Genomic DNA, 23,806 nt, shown 5'->3' with positions numbered 1-23,806 from the left:
TTTTCTTCTATTAAGGATAATGTTTTTTTTATTAGATTCCTAATTATTTTCTTCTATTAAGGATAAGTTTTCAAAGAAAACATGACTGACTGATCTTGATCGTTTCTTTGTGTCATCTATAATAATATAAAAAAATTTTTTGCACATTTCCCTTTTAGTCTTACTTTTATCAGGAAATCCCTAGCTTTCCTTGACACCATTTTATCTTGTCTTCAGTTTAAAAAAACCAACATGATGGCTTATTTTTAGTGAAAAAATCCTGATAATCATCCTTATAAGGTTGGTAGACTTTATTATCTCTGAAGTTAATAAAAAGTTCCCATCTCCTTATTTATTTGTTCTTATTTTTATTATTATTTTATTTTTTACAGTATCGTTAAGCATTTCCAAAATTTATATCTCGGGGACATCGAAATAAAATAACTAAAAACTATCACTGTATCATCATTTTCGAATTTATCATTTTCACCATGACAGCTTAAATAGGGAACGAGGGGGGGGGAAAGAACGAAAATAATAATAATAAAAAAAAAACTTTGGTCACTTAGTTGCCAAATATTGCAACCAGTCCCTCGTACGCAGCGCGTAGAACACACAACTCGTAAAACTATTCCATCCCCCCTTCCTACACCTGCTATTGCATTCCAGTGACGTCACGCATCACATGACTGAACACCTTGGCAACGCCAACGACGCGGCGCGAAAAGGAACATTTCAGTCTACAACATGGCGGCATGCGAGATGGGTTCTCGTCTGCTCTGAAAGTTGATACATGGTGATTGTGCGAAAAAAAACGACCTACCCTGGATTATAATTCTTTTTTAACCTCTGGGATTACGCGCTGAATCATGGTTCTGGTAAGTGACAAACTTTCAACTCTGCGCGAGATTTGTCACCTGTTATTTTTTTGCAGTAATAATTTGTTTTTAACTTCGCGAAGTTTTGTTTTCAACTAGGGGGAAAGGAAAAAAAGTTACGGTAGGTCCCGCGCAAGGTATCCTGGGAAGGAATCTGACAGGTTGTTTTGTTGGAAGCGGGCCACGGCGTGACCACCCAAAGGGGGTTAAGGCGGAACTTTTTTCTCTCCATTAGTTTATTACATGCCGGCAGTTCAAATGAATTTAATAGTACAGCTGAAAAATGAAAAATCGCAGACACGGAATTGGATTTTTCATATTTTAAATTAATATTTTAAGTTATGAATTACTCACTGATTTTTATTTGGCGGCGTTTAATTTGTAATTAATCACCAATTTATTCTGCTACGATGAGCTTGATGGTAAAAATATATATATATTTTTGTGAATTCTGTTTAATATGAAATAAGTCAATTCCTGAATATGCTGGGTCAATATTACAAATGTTGTGTGCTCACAATGTTGATTTTCATTTAAAAAAATGTAAAAAAAGTAAGACAGTGTTTGTACTCATTTTTGAATTTGGAAATGAGTAAATTTTGGGTGCATTGTTAGAACTATAGTTTTGTGCCTTTATTTTCTAAAAAGGATATTGATTCTAAGGTACCTATTATTTTGAAAAGAATGTAGATTATGGATTAATATATAAATAAAGAAGTATATTGGTATAAATTTCTTTTATTATTTTTGACACCTCCAAAATCGCGCAACTTTTTTTTTTTTCGTATGAAGTTTTATTGCTAAGTTTGTAAAAAAAAAATTATAAACTTTTGCATTATCGTATGGTTTTAAAGCAATAATATTGTCTTTATAAATGCAATGGAATAATTCATACTCGGATTTTTTATTGCCCAAGGCAAGGTTTATTAGTTTACTAACTATTTGTTGTAGTAATATTTACAAATACCTTTCATGTAATTTTTAACTAAAAACAAATTTTGTGGGTTTTTTTTTTGTTGTTGTTGCTCTTTTATGGCTTTTTCTGTTTTTAACTACATGTAAAAATATTTTTTTAGTCATCTGGACTGTGTAACTGAAAAAAAACCAATCGTATCAATGCATTTTTAAATTTTATTATATTAGTATATTCAATTTTATTTTTTTACTGATTATTTCCATTTGGAATATATGATTTTGAAAATTTGTTGATTATATTTATTTTGTGCGTTAATTATTCATTTATACATTTTTGCAGAATATTTTGATCTCACATTGTTTAATCTCGATTTCACAAAAAGCGACTTTTTTTACCGCTTAAGTTATTTAGGTGCACAAGGCTTAAAGAATGTTTTCGTTTCATTATTTTAATATTAACAGAATACACTTGAGAATTATTGATTTTTCACAATAGTTTATCTGAATATGATAAGTATGTCTGGTGCCCTTTTACATTCTTGCCTGAAAGGGGTGGACTATAAACGACTATAATAAATTGTGGCATCTAATTAGAAGTTTAATAAATTAACAGTGTGTTAAAATTAATATGTATTAACATGCAAGGTAAACTTTTAAAAGTCGCGTAGAAAAAATTTAATTTTGCATTTCACATTCAAATAAAACATCTGAGATAATCTTTTTTCTCTTATCTCCATGTTTATTTTTCTTTATTTGAATAAACTGAAAATAATATTTTCTGTAGATTGAATTTCAACATAATAATTGATTGAATATAACGTAATTCTATATAATAATTTATTGAAATTCAAATAAAACACATTTTCCAATAAATTCTTTCTCTATCTCCATACTTATTTTTTTTTTTTGTTCGGATAAATTAAAAACCCTATTTTTCGTAGATTAAATTTTAATATAATTAACTCTGGCGTTGTTAGATTGAAACTTGAATTTTATTTTAAGTATTCAAGAACTTTGGGAAGTTAATATGAAAATATAGGTAGAAAGTAATAAAAAAGGAATGTGGTTTTATAATAAAAGTATCTGAGGCGTAAAATTTGAATTTTATGTGAAGTATCTAAAAAAAGAGAATCCCTGTCAATCATTTTCTCTTTTTTACTTTGTAAATTTTTTATGCGTGTAACGTAAAATTTTCGAGGTGCACAAGACGATGTTTTTCCTTTTGAATTAAGAAGTTTCATTTTGCCCTTAATCTTTAATCAATTTTATCTTTGCATTTAATCTTTAAAATTACTTTGTTTTAATTAGGTATGTTATTAGTTATATCTTAGACTTCGCTGTAGAAATTATTCCATTTCTACAAGAAAAAAAAAAGTTATAAGGGAATATGAAATTTCCTGTTAGATTTGAAAAAAAAAAAAAAGTGTAACTTTCTTTACTTTAATTGCGCTTAGAAATAAAACTTTTACTCATAAATATTGTATAAAATTAATCATTCGAGCGTGGTTCGTTGCATAGTTTCCTAGTTTCTGTGTTCTTATCGAGTTTCGCTCGATTCTTGGAAGTTTGCTACTTATCATGGCAATTAAATTGTCTTAAAATTAGAATGTTATTACAGGAAACTTATAATAAATGAAGAAAAAAACTACTTTAAGCTATATTTCCGCATTCGTTACTGTTCGGATTTGATTTTAAAGATCTGGAAATTTAAAGCGCATGGAAATATTATATATAATTTTTTTTTTTTTTTTTTTTTTTTTTTTTAAGTAAGTAATCTTTAAAAATGACCTAGTTGTCGAAAATGTGTTTTTAAATGTTAAGTAAGATTGAAATGAAAAGAGATTATATGCAATAAAAGATATATTATTGATGTCCTTTATTTTTGATTAATTTGAACTAGATAAAATCTTTTTAATCGGATCTCAACTTGCTTTTTTTTTTATAGAAATATAGTAATACTGTTCTATTTATAAAACTAGAGTAACAAGGGCAATTTTAAAATTCTAAAAATTAATTTTTAAAACTAATTTCCTCCATTTTTATTTCTAATTTGTTTTTCATTGTTTTCGTTCTTACCTACAAACTCTAGGAAATGGGGGGGAAAATCTGAGTAAAGCTATAGTATGGGAATATTTTAAACAATGATATAGAATTAAGGATAGAAAAATATTTAATCTTATTTTTGAATATTCTAATGCATTATCAAAAACATATATTCAATTATACGTTTCATAGAAAACTGCTTATGTTCATAGGTGGAATATCGGAAAATTTGCGATGTTAAAATTAAATTATGAATGTAAAATATTGAAGAAAATACAAGAAAAAATATTAAGAATCTTTGCTGAATTATGTGAATCATGAATAGAATATTGTGATCGGTATCGAAATATTTTCGGTTTTAAAATCAAATCTCGAATGGAAAAAAATTTAAAAATATTCTAGGAAATTTTCCAGAAATTAAAGTGGCCGGTATGAATATTTCTTTCGTATTCGGCTTATAAATTGTGGTACTCTACAAAGTATTTTAGTCTCATCTTTAAGTTATTAAATTTTTGAAAATAACATTCGATAGACATATTATCCATTTATTTCTTGTTGTAACCATTCTTAGAATATAACGCTCTGTAGGGCCTCTATAGGATCTGGGACAACCAATCTGGTACTGTCATATTTTGGAAAGTGAGAACATTCACAGCTAAGCGTTTTTTTTTTTTTAATTTTAATTCTTTAAAAATAAAGTGAAATTTTGATGTTTTTTTCCCCCAATAATTCAGAAAATATTATTAAATAAAAATGACTAGAGCCATTTTAATGTTTAAAAAACTGACTTTCTAATTATACCAGTTTTTTTTCTGTAAAATTTTTTCTTTAGTAAATTTAAAAAAAAAATATTTTAAAGCATATTCGACAATAATGTTTTCAGTTATTATTTAATATAGATTCACATTCTGACGATATGAAATACAATTTTTTGTCAGCATGTTATCTCTGTTAATTAAAAGTTAATTTCTAAGAATAATGTGAAATTCAAATGAACAAAATAACTTAAAAATCAAATAGACGTTACTGAATAACTTTTTTTTTTAAATTTCGGAATAATAATTTTAAAAGATATTTTTAAATATATTTCGCAACTATGTTTTTCATTGTTTTAGTTATTATTCAGCCCTTTGCACTGGGAAAAGTAATTCGATGTATAGTTATTCTCCCTAATACCTATCTTGTTTAGTGCTCCGAAAAATAAAAATATATTTTTGTTTTAATATGAATTTCCCCGATAAAGTAATCCGCATCTTCATACAACTATGTAGGCATTTTTAACAATAAAAATTTTAAAAAATTAAATAAATGAATAAAACATCAAAACGATGTACCGTCTTGCATGATGAGTGAGTGTCATCAAATGTCTACAAAGGATTAATATATACCCGTATTGTAACGATATTAAATGAATTTTTTTTGTTTGTATGTTATTGCTGCTATAATTAAGATTTAATTTCTAATGATAATGTGAAACCCAAGAGAGAAAAAAAAAAAAAAAGCAGTTTGAAAATTAAATGGATATTACTGACTAAAGAATTTTTAAAAAAAAATTTTTGTTGCAAAAAGTGTATATTAACGTAATACTTTTAGGGCAACAATTGCTTCTGGAATTTGTTTGATGTATTACATACAAACACAAACGGCTGATTTAATACAAGCATTTGTAGGGAGAACTCGGGTTTGAATCTATAATCTCCATTTATTAGATCTTCTCTGCAAAAGAGGCATAACACAGATATTAAAACAATACAATCAAGACAGGATTTAAGAATAAGATTAAAATGTTATTATGTCCCATGTTTTGATATACAGATTCATAATTTTTTATTCTAGTTTAGGAGGTCCAATGAAATACTTGATCACTGGTAAACATCCAACACAATTATCCTATTGTTTATTGCCTCAAACTTATCTCACGACTGTTTTGCTTCAGAAATATTTTCCTCTTCATTATGTCATCCATTGCTCGAGGTTTGCGTTCGCCTCAGAAAATGAAGGACTTTCATGCATGCATCTCCTCATCCAAATTCAACACACGCTTTCCCTTGCAACTTTCCCTTTCTGATTCCGAACTGTAACAATGAGGTCGTGTCTCTGCAGTTATTAACTTTCCCATATGTTTTAAAAATAGCAAGCATTGTGCAGATGGATGGATAAAAGTGAAATTCATTCAGTTCTGTGTCGCATAGCTGTATAGTTTGTTAATTGATGCTCGTTATTACTTTGGGATGGAATAATAAGCTGCTTCAGCCATTGTTTGTGTTTATTGTTCTTGAAATTTGCATATTTTTGCGAGTCTTCTTCCGTTATCATATTCTAATTTTAAAATGAAGCAAACTTCTTTTTTAGCATACTAGATTCTATTTGATATTTCGCTTGCCAGATTCCATATAATGTTTAGCTGACCAGATTTGTAAAAGCAATAAATAATCTTAGGGATTTGTGAGTCAATATTCTGGAAGTAATCAATATATTGTCTCAGTAATTCTCCAACGGAAAGTTAAGCTCTGGAGACTTAAAGGTGGTGGTGGGGATTTGAAAAAATGAACTTTATCCATGTGAAATCCCTCTCTGAGTGGTGTTCATTGAATATAACTTATTATCATGTTCAACCAGGTTCGAAAATAATTTTTTGTCTCAGTAATTCCAATATTGTCTTAGTATATGTCACCAAGTTTATATTGTATCAGTAATTCTCCAACAGGGAGTTAAGCTCTGGAGACTTAAAGGTGGTGGTGGGGGAACTTGAAAAAATGAATTTTATCCATGTGAAGTCCGTATCTGAGTGGTGTTCATCGAATTGAACTTATTATCATGTTCAACCAGGTTCGAAAATAATTTTTTTGACACTGAAATTGAAATTTCGCTCAATATATTACTATATTTTACTAATTTCGAAAATAATTCGTTTGTTATTTTAAACTGAAATTAATCTCTGTATGTTATGACTTTTTGCTAATTCCAAAAATATTTTTTTAATATTGGAATTAAAATATCCGGGTAAGAGTGGTGTCCATCGAATTGAAATTTGATTTTACTTATCATCATGTTTTACCAGTTTTTGAAAATAATTCTTTTGACACCGAAATTGAAATTTGGTTCAGCATATTAATATGTTTTACTGATTTCGAAAATAATTCGTTTGTTTTGAACTGGAATTTATCTCGTTATGTTATGATATTTTGCTAGTTCCGAAAATATTTTTACTTTCACGTATGCATAGTATAGAGAAAGTATAGTAATCGTCAAAAAATTCGAACTCGAGATTTTGATGAATCTCCACGTTTTAGACCGCCTTGAGTTCAAAAAACACATTTTTAGAAAATGATCGTCTGTCTGTCTGTCTGGCAAAGATAACTCAAAACGGTTTTGAACTAAACAGTTGAAATTTGGTGTACGTTCTTTACATCATACTTGCAGATTTCTATCAAATTTTGAGTAAAATTTTCTCAAAGGAGGTCCGTCTGTCTGGCTTTATGAGCACAATAAGCTAGCACAATATGTACCAAACAAAGAGAGCTGGATAGGTAAAAATAGGTACAAACATCTAGAATGTAGACACTTGTCAAATTTTAAACCAGATCTAACTACGATTTGACTGTCTGTCGGTCTGTTACTCTCAGAAACATGCAAATGCGATCATTCAAGAATGTAGTAACTTTAATATATCAAATTTGGTATAGGATTTTGTGATTACAAGTGCACTTTTGTGTTAGATATTTGTTTCAGTCATTTAGGAAAAACACATCTAAAATGGAAATTCGATTTCTGGATACTATTAACTGCATGCCAGGGATTAATCGCCAAAGATGACACGATAGATTCAATAAAAATGATAAATTCACGCCAAATGTTAATATTTTGTAACTATTGTTCGCCATTGCCATGTAAGGTGTTCTTTTGCATGACATGCTCGTTAGAAAGTTTAAAGGAGACTTCTCCCTGTGGTTTTAATATTGGAATTGAAATTTAGTTCATCATGCTGTTATGATCTATGAGTTTCGAAAACAATTCCTTTCCTCATTTCTGTATTTCGTTCTTCACAAATATGTCTGAATATAACATATTTAAGGAAGAATACCAAAAGTAGAAACATTTATGTTTACTGTTTTCAGATAAGGTGAGATTAAGAGAATGGGGTGGAACAGAAATCCTGTGGCACGACCTAGGAAGTGACTTGTCGATCTTTTATTTTCTTTGAAAGAAAAAAAAAGGGCTTCATCTTTTTTTTAATTAATTAATCGAAGTTTCTGAAAATGTAGTGGTTAGAATTTAGATTTTCGCTATAGTATATCTTATGTGAAAAGACAACTGAATAAAGGAATATAGACTTACGATGAAGTCTGCATACCAGCCAATATGGTGGCTCCATATGCCAATACTTTGCTCTGGACTCCAGCTTCACTTTCAGCAGCTCTGACCTTTTTTTATTATATTTTCTTTTCTGCTAACGATGCAACTCTTAATATTCATTTTTAAAGAAAATATACTATACATTGAAATGTCAAATTGAACCATTTATAAACATAACTGGATGCTGACTTTCTACGAAGCTTCTTCGCGACAGATCACCGTTTCCCTTATATGTTATAGTTTTCAACGTCAATCAGAGACCCGATGTAATATGCGCATGATCATAAATGCTTAGAAAAATAAGATAGAAAGTGCTCTTATGTTATTGATTTATTCATTAAAGTAAGATTCAGCACAGCATAAAGTAGTATAGTAAACAGGAGGGGGTGGGGAGATATGGTATATGTTCTCCTAGGGCCAATCCTTTAATGTTTTGCTAAAGTGTCAAGACATAGGAGCATCTGTGTCATTTTTAAAGAGGAATATCATGAGGGGGATCAAAAAATGTCATGCCCTGGTCTCCATTAGGCCTGGTGAGTTTAATTAGGAGGAATATGAATCAGAGGGGGGGGGGATATGAATTCTATCCTGTGGCATTGATCCTCACCAATTTTATTCAAAATCTGATTGATTTATGTCCACTACAGAAACAAATTGCTTGCTGCATTTGGGCTGTACGTTATAGGTTTTCCGCCTGATGAAACACAGATGTGTGTCAGTTTCCCATAAATTCTTCCATATAGAAGATAAGTCAAACTCTTACTTTAAATGCTTCCAAGACTCTATTAAAGCCTTGACTTACAGAAGAGGCCTCGCTTCTCCTTTGTGATTCAATAATCAGTGCTAGATATAAAGAGAATTAGAGCCACTCTCCATAACATTCATGTGTATTTTTTTTAACCCGTTGTACAGTTTGAACAAACAAAACAATCGGCAAGATTTTCAAAATTTAACGAATATCTCTTCCTAAATTAACTATCTCCTGCTTCCATTCGTCGTAGTCTTAAAACTAAATTTCCTAAAACAAGTAAATTCTCTCTTTGATGTCTAAAAATAATTAAAATATGCTTCTGAAATAAAAACAGCGATATAACCGTGATTTTTATTAATGTTGCTATATTTCCAGTCTTCATAAATTCACAAATGGAATAATAAATGGTATTAAGAACGATAAAAGGATACTATCTCATTCCCGACGAAAACATGTCATTTTGAATTTGGATATCATGAATTGTTGACTGAAATGAATAAAAAAGTTTACCTTGTTATCTGCTTCTGACACTACCTTTTCCTTCCTAGAAAAGAACTACAAGCTTTTGTCAAAATACTGAAGGGGAGTATATTGAAAACTATCATCGAAAGAAAGAAAGAAAAAAAAAATCGCCTGAATGGAATAAACTGAATTCTCTCACTTCGCTTTTTAAATCGAAAATAACTTTAGAAGTAGAAATTCTTCACTTCGGTTCGGTTCGTCTGCTTTTTGAAAAGAACAGAGTATATTTCTGTTTAAAGTATTTCATCCAAAACTGGCTTTTATATCTTAGAAAAGAGATAAAGTTAGTTTGAAAGCATTTTGAAATGAAATTATGAAGAAATTCAATTACGAAAAGATACGCGGACGAGATATGGTTTTGAAAACATCGGGAGAGAGAGAGAGAAAGAGAGAGAAAAGATTATAGCAGATTCTGCCTGCTTTGGCTGATAGTAATAATAATGTTGAAAAATGTTATCTTGATTATAACGTTATATAACAGTACTAATAAACATATTTCTTTTATTTGATTTTGTTGAACAAGTCAGCCAAAAGCAAAAATTAACTTTTAAATTGAATAATACTACAGAATAATAATAATATTATTACATTTAAAAGAATAAAAAAAAAATATTGAGATGGGAAAAAAATCTATTTTTGTTTAGTCGCTCGAAAGCTACTGTTCATTTCAGTATCCTGACACGACCACTTTTTGATGATTCTATCTCTCTAAGGGGTGAAACGCGGAAGGATGTGCACATTTCCGAAATTTACTTTATTGTTAAATGTAAACATCCCTTCCTTACATCTTTCCTCTCATGCCTATTCTAGGCCGCGGTGGCCTGGTGGTAAGGTCTCGGCTTCGGAACTGGAGGGTTTCAGGTTCGAGACCCGATTCCACCGAAGAACCGTCGTGTAAGGGGGTCTGTTGCACGTTAAATCCGTCCTGACCAAACGTCCTCCCGCTGGTGTGGTGCGGTGTGGAGAGGGGGTGCCAGCTCAGGTGTCGTCCTCGTCATCTAACCGCGGTTCAAAATGACGAGGTCCGTCCCAAAATAGCCCTAGTGTTGCTTCAAACGGGACGTTAATATGACTAAACTAAACTCATCCCTATTCTGTCGAATTAAACCCATCCTAACGCATGCGCAGAAGTGTAGAGGGTTTTAGAATCCGTTGACAAACGATATTTTGATGACCATTCTGTTCAATTTCCTGTTTTAACTTTTGCCCATGTCAGTATGAATACATACGTTTGTAAATAAAATAATGAATTCATTTTCAAACAGAATATATTGCTTTTTTTTAAAAAAAAATTCTTCGTAAAATATACAAAGAAAAAAAAAGTTGTAATCATCAAAAACTTCGACCTCAAAATGTTGATGAGTCTGTGCATTTTAAATTTTTTTTATAAGTTCAGGAAATATATTTTGGGATTTATATTACTCTGTAATACGTTTCGGTAAAAAAAAAAAAAAAGAAAAAAAAAAGAATAAGGATAAAATTAAATGCAGAGGAATAAAATTTTGAATGTGATTTTAAACCAAAATTTGTGGATTTCTCTCACATTTTTAGATGAAATCTAAAAGGAAAATTTGTGCCCGTCTCACCTTCTCTCATCTACTCAACTGATAATATAATCCTCTAGTTATATCAGAGGTTTGACATTTTATGTATGTCAATGCGTTTATATGCAAATAAATACGGTTACTTTAATCCTTTAAAGGACCATTTTTTTCTAGTCATATTATGTTAAAATATTTTTAGGCTTGAAATTAGAATAAGAAAAGGGATTCATTTAGCTTATGAGATAAATTTAATGTGATTCATTAATTAATTTGGTTCATTAATAATTAAATGAAAAATCAAGACACATCATTTTATGTGAGATAAAGAACTGAAGCATCTAAGTTTCTGTCTTTGTAAAAAAAAAATTTGTCAGAACTTATGTCAACCTACATAATTTCATACAAAGATTGATAAATTTGGTGGGAAGCATACTTCCCACGGCCCTAGAAAGGGTTAAAATACAACGAACTAGATTAAATTAAATTGAAATTTCTTTCTAAAGGTTGAGAATCAAAAGGAATAATATAATTTTAATTTCTATAATAATATAAGGGAATTTCTGGTATAGAAGCGTTTTAACCCTTTCTAGGGCCGTGGGAAGTATGCTTCCCACCAAATTTATCAATCTTTGTATGAAATGATCTAGGTTGGCATCAGTTCTGACAAATTTTTTAGAAAGACAGAAACTCAGATGCTTCAGTTCTTTATCTCAGACAAAATGATGTGTCTTGATTTGTTACTTAATTATTAATTAACCAAATTAAGTTCATCTAATAAGCTAAAGGAATCCCTTTTCTTATTCTAATTTCAAGCCTAAAAATATTTTAACATAATATGACTAGAAAAAAATGTCCCTTTACAGGGTTAATTGGCTTTTATTTTTTAAATTAATTTAATTTTATTGCAGATTTAAAATTAAAAAGTCAGTAATTCGGTGCATGAACCAGATTCGTCATTGTATGTGAAGGAGCTAAAACGCATTTTATATTGGAAGTATAGAAGTTGTGGGGCGAACACTCTCATTTGGTTTTATTTCTTTTAAATTGTTCGCTGTCGTGTGAATCGCCTATGATTCACACCTATTTTCTAATTGATTCATACATGTTACCAAATTTGATGACCTTTTCTGTGCTACAGTTAAGAAATAGCAAAGAAATGGAGATCTAATTAGATATACAATCAGAATCACTTGCATAAACCATGGCAATGAGGTAGTAACTGTACAAAATAATATACAAACTAGTATTACCTCTTCTTTAACTGCTCAACGTATTTTAAAGGAGAAAATTTTAGGTCAAAATTATAACACCTTATGTGTTGTGTGATCAATTAATTTTTCTCAGTTAATGTGCATCTAATTCTGTAAAAAGTCTAAAAAATATGCTTATTTTTCCCAATTACGATTTTTCACTGGCGACTTTTGAATTCTCAAGTTAATGCTTACCAGTTCCAGTTTTGACTGTTCAAATGTACTATTGTACTGTGTACTATAATACCTTTATTTGAGTCAGAAGTCACTAACTTAGTGACCCAACGAATTCCTAAGATTGACTTTAATTGTTATTGGCTTAAACTTCCCGTCATGTATACTAGATAGCTATCTCCCAGCTTCAATTGTGCTATGTTGTGTAGTTGAACAAAAATGGTAGAAGTATATTGTGGCATGAGAGAAGAATGGTAGTTTTCAACCCCCCCGTACCCCCCTGTTTTTTTAAAGTAGAATACTCATTTGGTATGTGATGACTTTTGTTCTATAATATCGCCGCAAATGTTAGGTTTGAATACTGTTCTTTTCGTTCTTATGTATAGGCTGATTGCACGCAATTCTTTCTTACAGGGTGCCCGATGTTTTTTACTTTTTTTCCACCCTGTTATCCAAATGTCAGTTTGTAGTTGAACGTTCATTGTCTTGTGCTCTCACTTTCTAAGCGGTCGGGAAAACAATGGACGCTGTCTATCTTCGTTCATTGTCTTTTGCACTTAAATCGGAAGCAGTGCATTTTCTCAAAGTCTCATTGAATGGCTATAAAATGAACAGCAGTTCCACTATGCCATCTGTTTGATGTACAGAAACAAGCAGACTGAAAAGTGATTTGTGTATGTGTTTTGTTATGACAGGTTCAATAAAAGACATTAAAAAGATTGGCTTTTCGTGAAAAGATTTATTGGTTTTCAAATGGCATCATTTTTTCTATATTCATATATATCTTGTTTCCTTTGTATATTTTTTCTTAATGTCCGATTTTCTCCTTAAATCATGCTTTAAGAAAAAACTTAAAAGTCCTCTCTTGAAATTTCGTGTAATAGCTGGAGGGCGTTGAACCTCAAGTCATACCCAATGTTAATATCAACAAAGTTTCTTTCAACTTAAAATTTAATCAGTTAATCACAGGGCATGGGCCTTAAGTGACCTACCTCCGCAGGCTTGGCCTATATTCCGATGTCCGTTGTGTCTGTGGTGACAAAATTAATCCAGATCACTACCAGGACTGGATCATCAAATAGCAAAAGTAGGCAACTGCAACCTTTTGGGATCCTAAGATTTTTCATGCTCATTTAATTTTGTGCTAGAGTCCTGTTCTCGAACGCTTCCAAAATATCATTCCTATTTTTTTATTTATGTTTCCGAATTTGATTGCAGATCAGAGTGATCCAAATTTTGGCAGTTAACAAATTTTATATTTAGATTATTATTATTATTATTTACCATTCTGTTTAATATTGCTTTTAAAGATGTCATGATTTCCGAATGTTAGACTTTATTATACTTAATTTTTATTGTAAATTTATCGTTTTATATTTAAAATTAATATTTGTTACGTTGATTTTAGTTTTAGTTACGTTACGTTTTGTTTTTTACGTTATATTTTTAGTTATTGCGTAATCCTTACCCATGTTGATTGTTTACCCAAGTAGAAATATGAAATACTTTATATACATGCAATCGTGACTCTGATTAAAAATATGTTTATTCATTGCATTTATTAAAATCTTTAAATCTTAAAATGGTTTTAAGATCTTATAAGTGACACATTCCGAATTTCTAATTCCAGAACAATTTGCCTAAATTTGGAAATTTCTGGGATATTTGGTCACTGGGTTATATTATGAGAAATATTATGAGTTTTCAAAGTAACGCTATTTAAGGTGTATGTACACACTTCAAAATTCAAAAATCGTTCAAAATATCAAATATTTTTTAATTGCTTAATATGTTCTCTGATCCTTTAGCTTTCAAACGATACCAAGATGTTGTCAATATTAGAAATATTTCACGAGTTATAATTATTTTTCTTGAGGTGTTTTCATTAAAAACTCTAATTACGGTGTTTTTAAAACTCATTTTATGAAGAATCATATTTTCCCACTATGTTGCTTCATTCAATCATAACTCAACAAGAAATGAACCAAATACAGTTATTTATATATCAAAATAATCTGTATGAAATAGCGGATGTTTTGTGCCTCAATCAAAGTTATATTTATAGAAATAAATTTGTAATAGCTGTTTAAAAGTTAAAATGACAGAAAAAATCTCGCTTTTCTATTCATCGTTGATGAAAAAATTGTTTTAAAAAAACTATACATTTTTATAACTTGTTTGAGGCAGATAACATGAAGAGTAATATTAGGCATAATTTCCATCTAGAATTGTGTGTCTGTACAAATTAGAATTTAAGATATCATGTTCCAAAAAATAGGCTAATTAGCTCCTTAAATATTATTTAATTAATTAATAATTAGTGTAATATGGTTTCTTCTCACTGAAATGAGTTTAAACATATATTAATAACCTACTGTGAAAAAACTGGATTTTTAAAGTTAAAATTAAAAAAAAAATCTTCAAGTGTGTACGTACACCTTAATTAAAGAAAATTATTTTAGAAACGTAAATGCATAGTGGTTCTAAAAATGTCTTGATGTACTCGCTTATAAAATCCATATGTAAAAAATTCTTCAAAAATGTTTCTTTGTAGGTGATTCAAATATTAAAATTCCGCAAAGTTTTTCTAAGAATTTCAAATATGACAATCCAGCCTGGGGATGGAAGCAAGATCTCTATTGATAAAGCTTTCGCAAACGTGAATTATTTACGATTTAACTGACATCTGTTCTCAACTTTAAAACAACTGACTACTATTACAGTGATGTCATGGTAATGCGGAAGTTTGAATATTATTATGCGTCAAATAATCGTGACGAGTCTGTCGTTTTGTGTTGTTTGAAATACGAACCAAGTCAAGTCTATTGAACTCTGAACGTAGCACAGACGAAAATTTTTAATTTTATTTGAAAACCACGATGGCGAAAGTAAAGTAAATAGGATCTCATGCGCGTATGTTTAATTAATCCTAATTAAAATTCCATTAGATGTGCTTCATTTATTTATTCTTTTTTTCCCTATTTAATGGCGTTGGTTATTAAAATTTATTAGACTACTGGTTGAGTGGAGATAATTGTGTGCAGAACGCATATCTTCGTCGCTGTAGTGAATTGAGAAATTTGGTTGTGTGCGTTATTCAGATCGAATACCTGTCAGAAAATTGGAAAATTCAGTGAACAGAGGTTTAGCTTTGGTACTGAAATATGAGCATAATATTGCGTGTTGTCGTCAGTTGTCAATATGTCCATTATATTTTTTCTGATGGTTGGTTTTTTTATACAGTCTTCTACAAGAATAATCATCATCAAAGAAATTGATGAATCGTCGTGTTTTACACGTTGCTGATAATTGAAAACTCATTTTTGGAATTATATCTGCCTGAGGTTTAGATTTGACTGAAATATGAGCGTAATATTGCGTGTTGTTGACAGTTGTCAATATGTCTACTTTAAACGCATTAGTTGGTTTTTACATTCTGGTGCACAAAAAATAATCGTCAAAAGAAAAAAAAAAAAAAAAAATCGATAAATTGTCGCGTTTTCACATATTGCTGAATATGAAAAACCCGTTTTTCGGAATTATATCTTCCAGTGTTTGAACACTATTGTTCAAAAACTGTAATATCATTTTTGCATCGAAATGGAAGGTATTTCTCATATTTTACACAAAATCCATTAAAAGGAATGCTATCTCTTTATTCGTGTTCATGTATACATAATGTGAAATCTTGGCGATGTCTAAAGTATTAACAACCGCATTGCTGTATCACAATCGAAGACCAGATGGAATTTAATGTTCAACCACTTTTAATTGCATTTTTTATTACTATAAAAATACTAGATGTATAGTGATATAGTGATGGCAAGTTGCATCTAGGACAAAATATGAACTGTTCGCTTCTCCACACTCATTATTAGTTCAACAAATCTAAATGGTTTCTGGAAATTGTATGATTTTTTAAACAATGATATAAATGGTCTATTAACATCAAGTTTTGAACCAATTAGGGACAAATGATGTTTAGAATATGATCTTCACAACAACCTTGTAATCTGTTGTATGTAATGATAGAGTCAGTCAACGGGAAAATGACCAAATGCGTATTCTATTTTATTCTTTATATTACGCAACTAAGCATACGGAAAAATGACCAAATGCGTATTGTATTTTATTCTTTATATTACGCAACTAAGCATAAAGTGTTTTTAGAAACACTATGAAACTGAAATTCGTATTATTTGAACATTCAATTAAGTCAAATGGACTTTTGAACTTAAATAACACTTAAATAACTTAAAAATACATTTAATATTGGAATGAAGAGTGACTCCTGCTTAATCAATACAGAGCCCCAATGTATAAATATAATTATAGTTCTTTTCAATGTATAAATATAATTATAGTTCATTTAATTTTTTGTGTGATATCTAAATCAACTAACAATATTAAATGGTTCTTTTTAGAGCTTTAGATCTTCGGAAGAAGCACAACCAAAAACTTGGTAAAGAGAGAAAACTTTGTGAATACTGCGATTATGATCAGTGCCGAATTTTGATGCTACGCATGCGCAGTAATAAAGTGTATTCGTTTTGCTGATGTGAAGGGAAGTGCGTGTTATTTTGTAAAAGTTTCTTCCCTTTTAAAGATGTTATAAGCAAGGTTTTCAAAATGACAGTAAAATTTTCTCGTAAGCCTGAAGATTTTAAGTAAATGAATAATTGAAGTTAAATACAAATTAAAATATTGTACTATTAAATACTTCTTAGTTAAATACGGAAATAATGTATCTATAAGTGTGTTTATTTTAGCATTGCAGTTTTATGACTTCTTACAGTTTATCTGTAACAAATGAGTTAATATTTATAATTGGCGTAAAGAGTGCGATGACCGAAATTTACTTTTTTGATAAAATTACTGACTTTTAACTATGCAATTGCTCATAATTAATAGTTAATTTTACCTGCATCAAATAACTGCATCACTTTATTATTAAATTCTTCAAAATTAATTACAAAGACAAAATTTAATTTATATTGAATGGCATTAATGAGCTATATAGTGTAAATTACAGCAACCCTTACCGTAACACTGCAGAAAAGAAAAGCTACCTATTAAGAGTCTAAATCAGCTGTACCTGTTTTTTTTTAGTGAATGGGATGAAAAAAAAATGTTACAAATGAGTCGTTCTAAAAATACTTTCGAGTTAGTTCACTTTCTCAACGCCTGGAAAACGACCGTCGAGTTTTTTGTGCCGGACATTCGCTCGCTTTCCTCACAAACGATTCTTTTCCCAGACCAACCCAGCTTTCCACCTGGTTCCAAAATGGGATGTCAGAGTTCATGCATACGGGGAGGTCATGGAACTCGTAAAATAGATCGCACTTGCCCATTCCGTGGCACGTTTTCGCCTCTTGTTCCCCGAGATGCTCATTTCTCTTGACGAATGCCCCCAAGAACAGTTTGGGAAATTGCCTCTCCCAGTCTTGGAGCTCGTAAGCCAGCTGAGTTTCGAAAGCTATTTACCCCTGCGTGTTGGATGCGCGCCTTCTGCATTCGTTCTAATCCTTTAACACGCGAGGCTGTTAGACTGCGGAGGTGATGTATTGGGCCGTGAAGTGGGATGGGAAATCGAATAAGATGTTTTCCGAGTTCGGATTTTGATGTCTGCTTTTCCGTTCTGCCAATATGTCGCTGGACTGTCTCGATTCATTATTTTCAGTTCATTCTAGACATTCTATTTCAGTGTGAATGTGTTGTAGAAGAACGATCAAAATTAGAACTGAATAATATATTTACAAAGTGTATATCAATTGTTTCTTGTCGCCAATTATTTCCTCCATTTTAAAATCCCTAGTTCCAAAGTGAAATTTCCTTTATCAGAGGAGACTCTAATCCCTTATCAATTGAAAATAAAAGAGTAATAAATATTATAACAGTAGGCTTCCCTATTATCCTTGGAATTGGGGGTGGGGGCGGAGAACTGCTAATTCTACGGATAATTCTCAAAATGGTCAAAATAGGCCACAGATTTATATGTAAATGCTTTTGGATAATTGTAATATATATACAGCTGGAAGGTCTGCGCATAAAATTTTGTAACGATGCAATTTTTACTAATACTACTAGTATTTGTTAGTAAAAATTGTATCATTTTGTTCTTATAAATAGTAGAATTTTGCCGCTATAAGTTTATTGGATTATTTTTTATGAAAAAAATAATCGGCCAGTTATTTTGTGTTACTTGTATGTTAAAACATCTTTTTTGCTCGTGATTGATGTTTTTGAAGGTGAAAAAAAAAAAAAAAAAAAAGACCACGGGCAATCTGTAAAAGCGGATAATTGAGAATTTACATTACTCTATGATGTACAGTTATACAATTATCTCTCTTGTAATAGTTTTGAATGGACCATTAGTAATAATTTTACAAACAGCAAAGGGTATCATGCATAATTCATTATCATTTAACTAATATAAAAGGATCCAGCTATAGGAATCATGTAGAAAATGACGGTGTGGTGAAAGCTTATAAGCCAGTTAACAGCTACGCTACCGGAGAAATTGCTTTTGTATCATGGTCATGTTACTGGACTGATAACCAAAAGGTCCCAGGTTCTATCCTCGCGCATCACAATCGACCGCAACGGTGAAAACATATAAGGCTGGTATGTAAATGTGTGGTGAAACTTTACATGTGAGTGCTATATAAAATACAATATATCTTTAAGAATCCACTCCTGAAACTGCGGTTGTTGGAACTCCAAATTAATTAAAACACAACTTTTAAAAAAATATATTTCATTGTTGTATATGTAGTGGTGCTTCAATCTGACCATTAATTTGAAAAACCAAACTATAGTGAAGAATATAATGAAACGAAAGTTACAAAAAAGTAAATATGCTCAAGATTGGATTCTTTTTATGGTCTGTTGTTCGATTTTTCTTATAAATTAAAATGTCCAGACTTCCAGCATATTAGTTGGTGTGGATAGTGAAATTTTGTTATAAAGTTTCGAATCGTCCCCCCGGATTAGTCAAATCAATCTTGTATCATTTTGTTATGAACTTCTAAATGACTGGGATTAGTTAAGCTTTTCCCAAAGTGCCACTTTATTTTGAATTAAGATGTCCAGATGTCACGATTAGTCAAATCATTCCCTATGTGCCATTAAGTTATAATCTAATGTATCCAGGTATTTCTGATTAATCTAGCCAATCCCGCTGTCTCATTTTGTGTAGGTACTAAAGTGTTCAGATATACCAGATTAGCCAAGCCTGTCTCGATGTTCCACTTTCTTATGACTAAAAAGGTCCAGATATGACAGATGAGTCAATTGTTCCCGATATGACATTTTGTTATGAACTAAGGTGTCTAGATATCCCAGTTTAGTCAAGTAATTTCTTATGTCTCATTTTCTTATAATTTTATATATCCAGATATTTTAGATTAGTCGAGCCAGTTATTATGTCCCATTTTGTTTATGTACTAAAATGTCCAGATATACCGGCTTAGCCAAACCTGTTCCGATGTTCCACTTTCTTATGACTAAAAGGTCCAGATATGGCAGATAAATCAACTGTTCCCGATATGACATTTTGTTTTGAACTAAGGTATCCATATCATTCAGATTACTCAACTCAGTTCGTTGAGTTATAAACTAAAATGATCGGACGCCCCGCATCAGCATGTGATAATCTCGAATATAATCTTGGATTAAAAAAAAAAAAAAAAGCCCCGAAAATATTGTAACGAAACTTGTTCTAACTTGGCTTGTACTGAATGGCTCAGTGGTAGAATGTTATGAACTGCAAGCGGCAGTTTGCAAGTTCGTATCTGACTGCAGGCAAGTCGCCAAAAATTATTTCGTTATGGATTTCCTTTCTGTTGTTTCACGTTTGTTCTAGAATGTTCTTATAATTTCTGTATCGTTCTAAATCTGGAAGATTCGAGTCATTTCGTTTTTTGGATAAAAACAGATGTAAGGTTTAGTTCCTTGAATAAAGTCTCGAGTTGAGATTAGGGATTGTTACATTTGACTTTAGTTAATACACGGTTTATCTATTCATCTGCGTGACAATATTTTTTTCTTGAATAAAATACTCCTTAATATTCTATGTCTTATTAAGTTATTTTAAAAGGAAAAAAAGCGGAGAAAAAGGGAGAGTGAAGATTTATTTCAGTTTTCAAAACTAATTTCTGCATAATCCTCTTATCCAATTTTACCGCTTCATAAAATATATCGTTGTCCTATTTTAGTAAATGATTCCATTTTCATGCCAGTGCTCCTTTGAATCTTATAAAATTTCTCATCTAGTTTCCCTATTACAATATGAACGCTCGACTATCGTAGTTTTCAAGTCTTCTAGAGTGTTCTGCCTGAAATTCAAAACATCTGCTCACTTTACATAAATTTTACAAACATTTTATTAATTATTTTAATATTTCATCCATCCATTCTCCTAAAAAAAAAGATCGAGTCGTTTAGCTCTCTCTCAACTTCCCAGTTTAGTCGTTAATATTTCTTCACAATGCTGGAATAAATTTCCTACTCTGGTTTCTTCATATAACTGTCTGCTTGCAGCTGCACAAACATCTGTGCCCACACATTTTTCAAAATCGACTTTTGTTCTTTCTGTTTTAACGTACTGGCGTTCTTGAGACAACAGCCATTAGGAAAATTTAAAAATGGTTGCACTTCTTTACGAGAGTGTTTTTCTTTCCTTTCGAATAGCTTGAAATATATATATATATATATATATATTTTTGAAACATTGGCATCTTTTCTTTTCGTTTCAGCATTTGATAGTTTGGAAGAAAACAATAACCTGGTCTTATTTCTGTTTCAAAAGTATTTAAAAATAATGAAAGTGCGAGATATTTTCGACTTCATATCTTTTGGCTTTTAACGCGATTAGATGTATTTTCTTTTTCATTTCTTTCACTTCAAAACTAACTTTAAAAAAATAAACTTTTTTCAATAAATGCTGTGGAAAGAATATTTATGTTCTGATTTTCTGTTTCTACCTATTTAATTAAAACTTCTGAACTCCTGTTGGAAGGATTTGTTGGTATAATAAGGTCTCAAATTTAAAGTCTTTTTTTCATATTAAAGATGAATTTAATATGCTTAAAATAATGCTTTATGCTATTGACAATGTTTCTTCTTATGTTTCTTTATTTATGCTCTTGACAATGTGTGAAATCAGTTATTCTATAAGATTGTTTCTTAAATGGAATGAGATGAAGTGGAATGCATAAAAAAAATTTGATGTTGCAGAAGCGTCTACAAATGCTTATATGTTTATTTATGCTGTTGACTATGTGTGAACTCAATTATTCTATAAGACTGTATCTTAAATGGTATTGGGTAAAATGGAATGAATAAAATAATTTTGATTTTGTAGAATCATCTGCAAGTCTTTTTCTTTCTAATCAAATAATAATTAAGAAAATCCACCGGGAATTGAAGTTTAATGTATTTATCATTCAGTTACTATACAATTTTCGAATTTATTTTCAAACTCTTGGAAGTTATGATCAAATTTTTAATATGATAATGGCTATTTGGAAATTCTTTTAACCCTTAAAAATGAAACATTAAAAACATAACTTTAAAAAAAAATCTTTGGACTATTTTATACTTTCGAGCAATATAAAATAGAATATTTTATGTATTTACTTCTTGGCTGTGGTAAAAATCATGAGGTAAATATATGTATAAAAAGGCTCTTCAAATGAATTTTTCATAAAAATTTGTTCAGCCTTTAACAGCAAATAGTTCAGTACTTGTATTTTTTACCCCTTTTGTTAAAAACGTCTCGTCTGTTTTATTTTGTTTTCATTATATAAATGTATCTTTTCAGTAAATCTTTTTGTTTATTTGCTGAAATAATATTTTTCATTGTGCATAATACTTTCTTATTCTGTGTAGTATTTCGAAAAAATATGTAAAATATTCAAGTAAAGCATGCTTTTCTTACTTTGCCTAAGGGATTTATTTATAGAATTTATGTCAAAACTTCTTAAACCTTTTCTACATGAGAGCTTTTGTAGAATAGGGAGAAAAAAAAAATCTAAAACTGTATCTTTATTTCTTTATCTCTTCACTTTCTTTCAAGAGAAATTCAATCTTAAACAGTTATTCTAATATTTCATTTAAATATTTTAGTTTAGTCACTTTTTTTGATGAATCTTTCAAGTCACGATTTACTGAAGAATTTGAAAGAAAATGAATATATCTAAATTTTCGCGATCTTACGTCTAGTTTTCAACATCGACACTTGGGGTCGTGACTATAGTTTAAGGAGCGATCTTTTATATCAGATTATCGAATTCGGGTATCATATATTGCTTTTATGACTTATCAAGCATAATACTATGTAACAAAATTTTTAATACAAAAATCGTTTTTTAAATATATGGGTAGCATCTACAAATAATAAAGACGAATGTACATGTATTTGTTATTGAGTATGCGTGTGTTAGCGCTCTGCAAGTCAGACCGTTTGACCTAGAGTTACCAAACTTGGCATATATATATTGATTAATGTATTGATAGTATAAAAATACGCACTTCTGAGTGATTTAAAAAAAAATTAAAAAGAATTATAATTAATCAAAAATTAAGCGAAATTTCTGCGTTTTTAAGCAATAACTTTCAGTAATGTTATTGACATCATCTTAAATGTGAAATTATTATTAAAAATTAAATTCAGTGTAACTAATTTTCATGGCGTATATATATATATATATATATATATATATATATATATATATATATATATATATATATATATATATATATATATATATATATATATAATATATTCAAATTTTTAAAAGATATTTTAAACTTATTTTACAATAATATATTGTTGGAGTAAAACGCAAATTGTTTTCATTGTTGCTTCTTATACTTCATTCTGATTTTTTTAATGCTTTTGTAGAACGGGAAATGAAAATTCTGCTTTTTTTTCCATGGTGAGCAGATTTCAGTCTCGAGTATTGAATTAATAAATATTCTTTTAGTAAAAGCGTTTTTTTTTTTTTTTTTAAATTTGTTGTACTTCCATTTAAGGTTTAACTTCAGTATCAGGCAATGGTGAATTTTTTTTAAAATGCGCTCATTTTTAAATACTTATTTTTATACTTAATACTTTTATACTTACTTAAATACTTATGCATTACTTTCCCTATGATGTTAATTGAATATGCTAGGATGTATAAAAAAAATTATTAAAATGCATAGGACTATGATCAGTGTAAGAATTCTAAAGGAGTATGAGTTATATGTTTATCAAAATTAATAGTTTAAAATAATTTCTGTGGAAACCATTAAGATTTACATAAAATATTAATAGAAATTTTTAGTATCCAATAATCCCGGTTGCTAAAGGCTGCTTTTTTTTCTAATAACCATCTATAGGATTCATCA

The 23,806-nt window shown here is 30.0% G+C and overlaps 1 protein-coding gene across 3 annotated transcripts in view; it reads left to right on the top strand.

Moving 5' to 3' along the window:
- LOC129980549 (apoptosis-stimulating of p53 protein 1-like) overlaps positions 1-23,806 on the top strand; it is a 599,431-nt gene that overhangs the window by 404,047 nt on the left and 171,578 nt on the right. Inside the window, exon 1 of one of the 3 annotated variants that reach the window (XM_056090901.1) lies at positions 707-857. The exons of the other annotated variants lie outside the window; for them this stretch is intronic. Coding sequence (XP_055946876.1) covers positions 849-857 — 9 coding nt within the window. The 5' untranslated portion in view covers positions 707-848. Of the gene's footprint in view, positions 1-706; positions 858-23,806 lie in introns of those variants that run through there. 3 annotated transcript variants of the gene reach the window in all.

This window comes from Argiope bruennichi, chromosome 8, assembly GCF_947563725.1.
Source record: "Argiope bruennichi chromosome 8, qqArgBrue1.1, whole genome shotgun sequence".
Taxonomy (NCBI): Eukaryota; Metazoa; Arthropoda; class Arachnida; order Araneae; family Araneidae; genus Argiope; species Argiope bruennichi.
The sequence above is the reverse complement of the archived record's forward strand: the minus strand, read 5'-3'. Positions and strand labels throughout refer to the sequence as shown.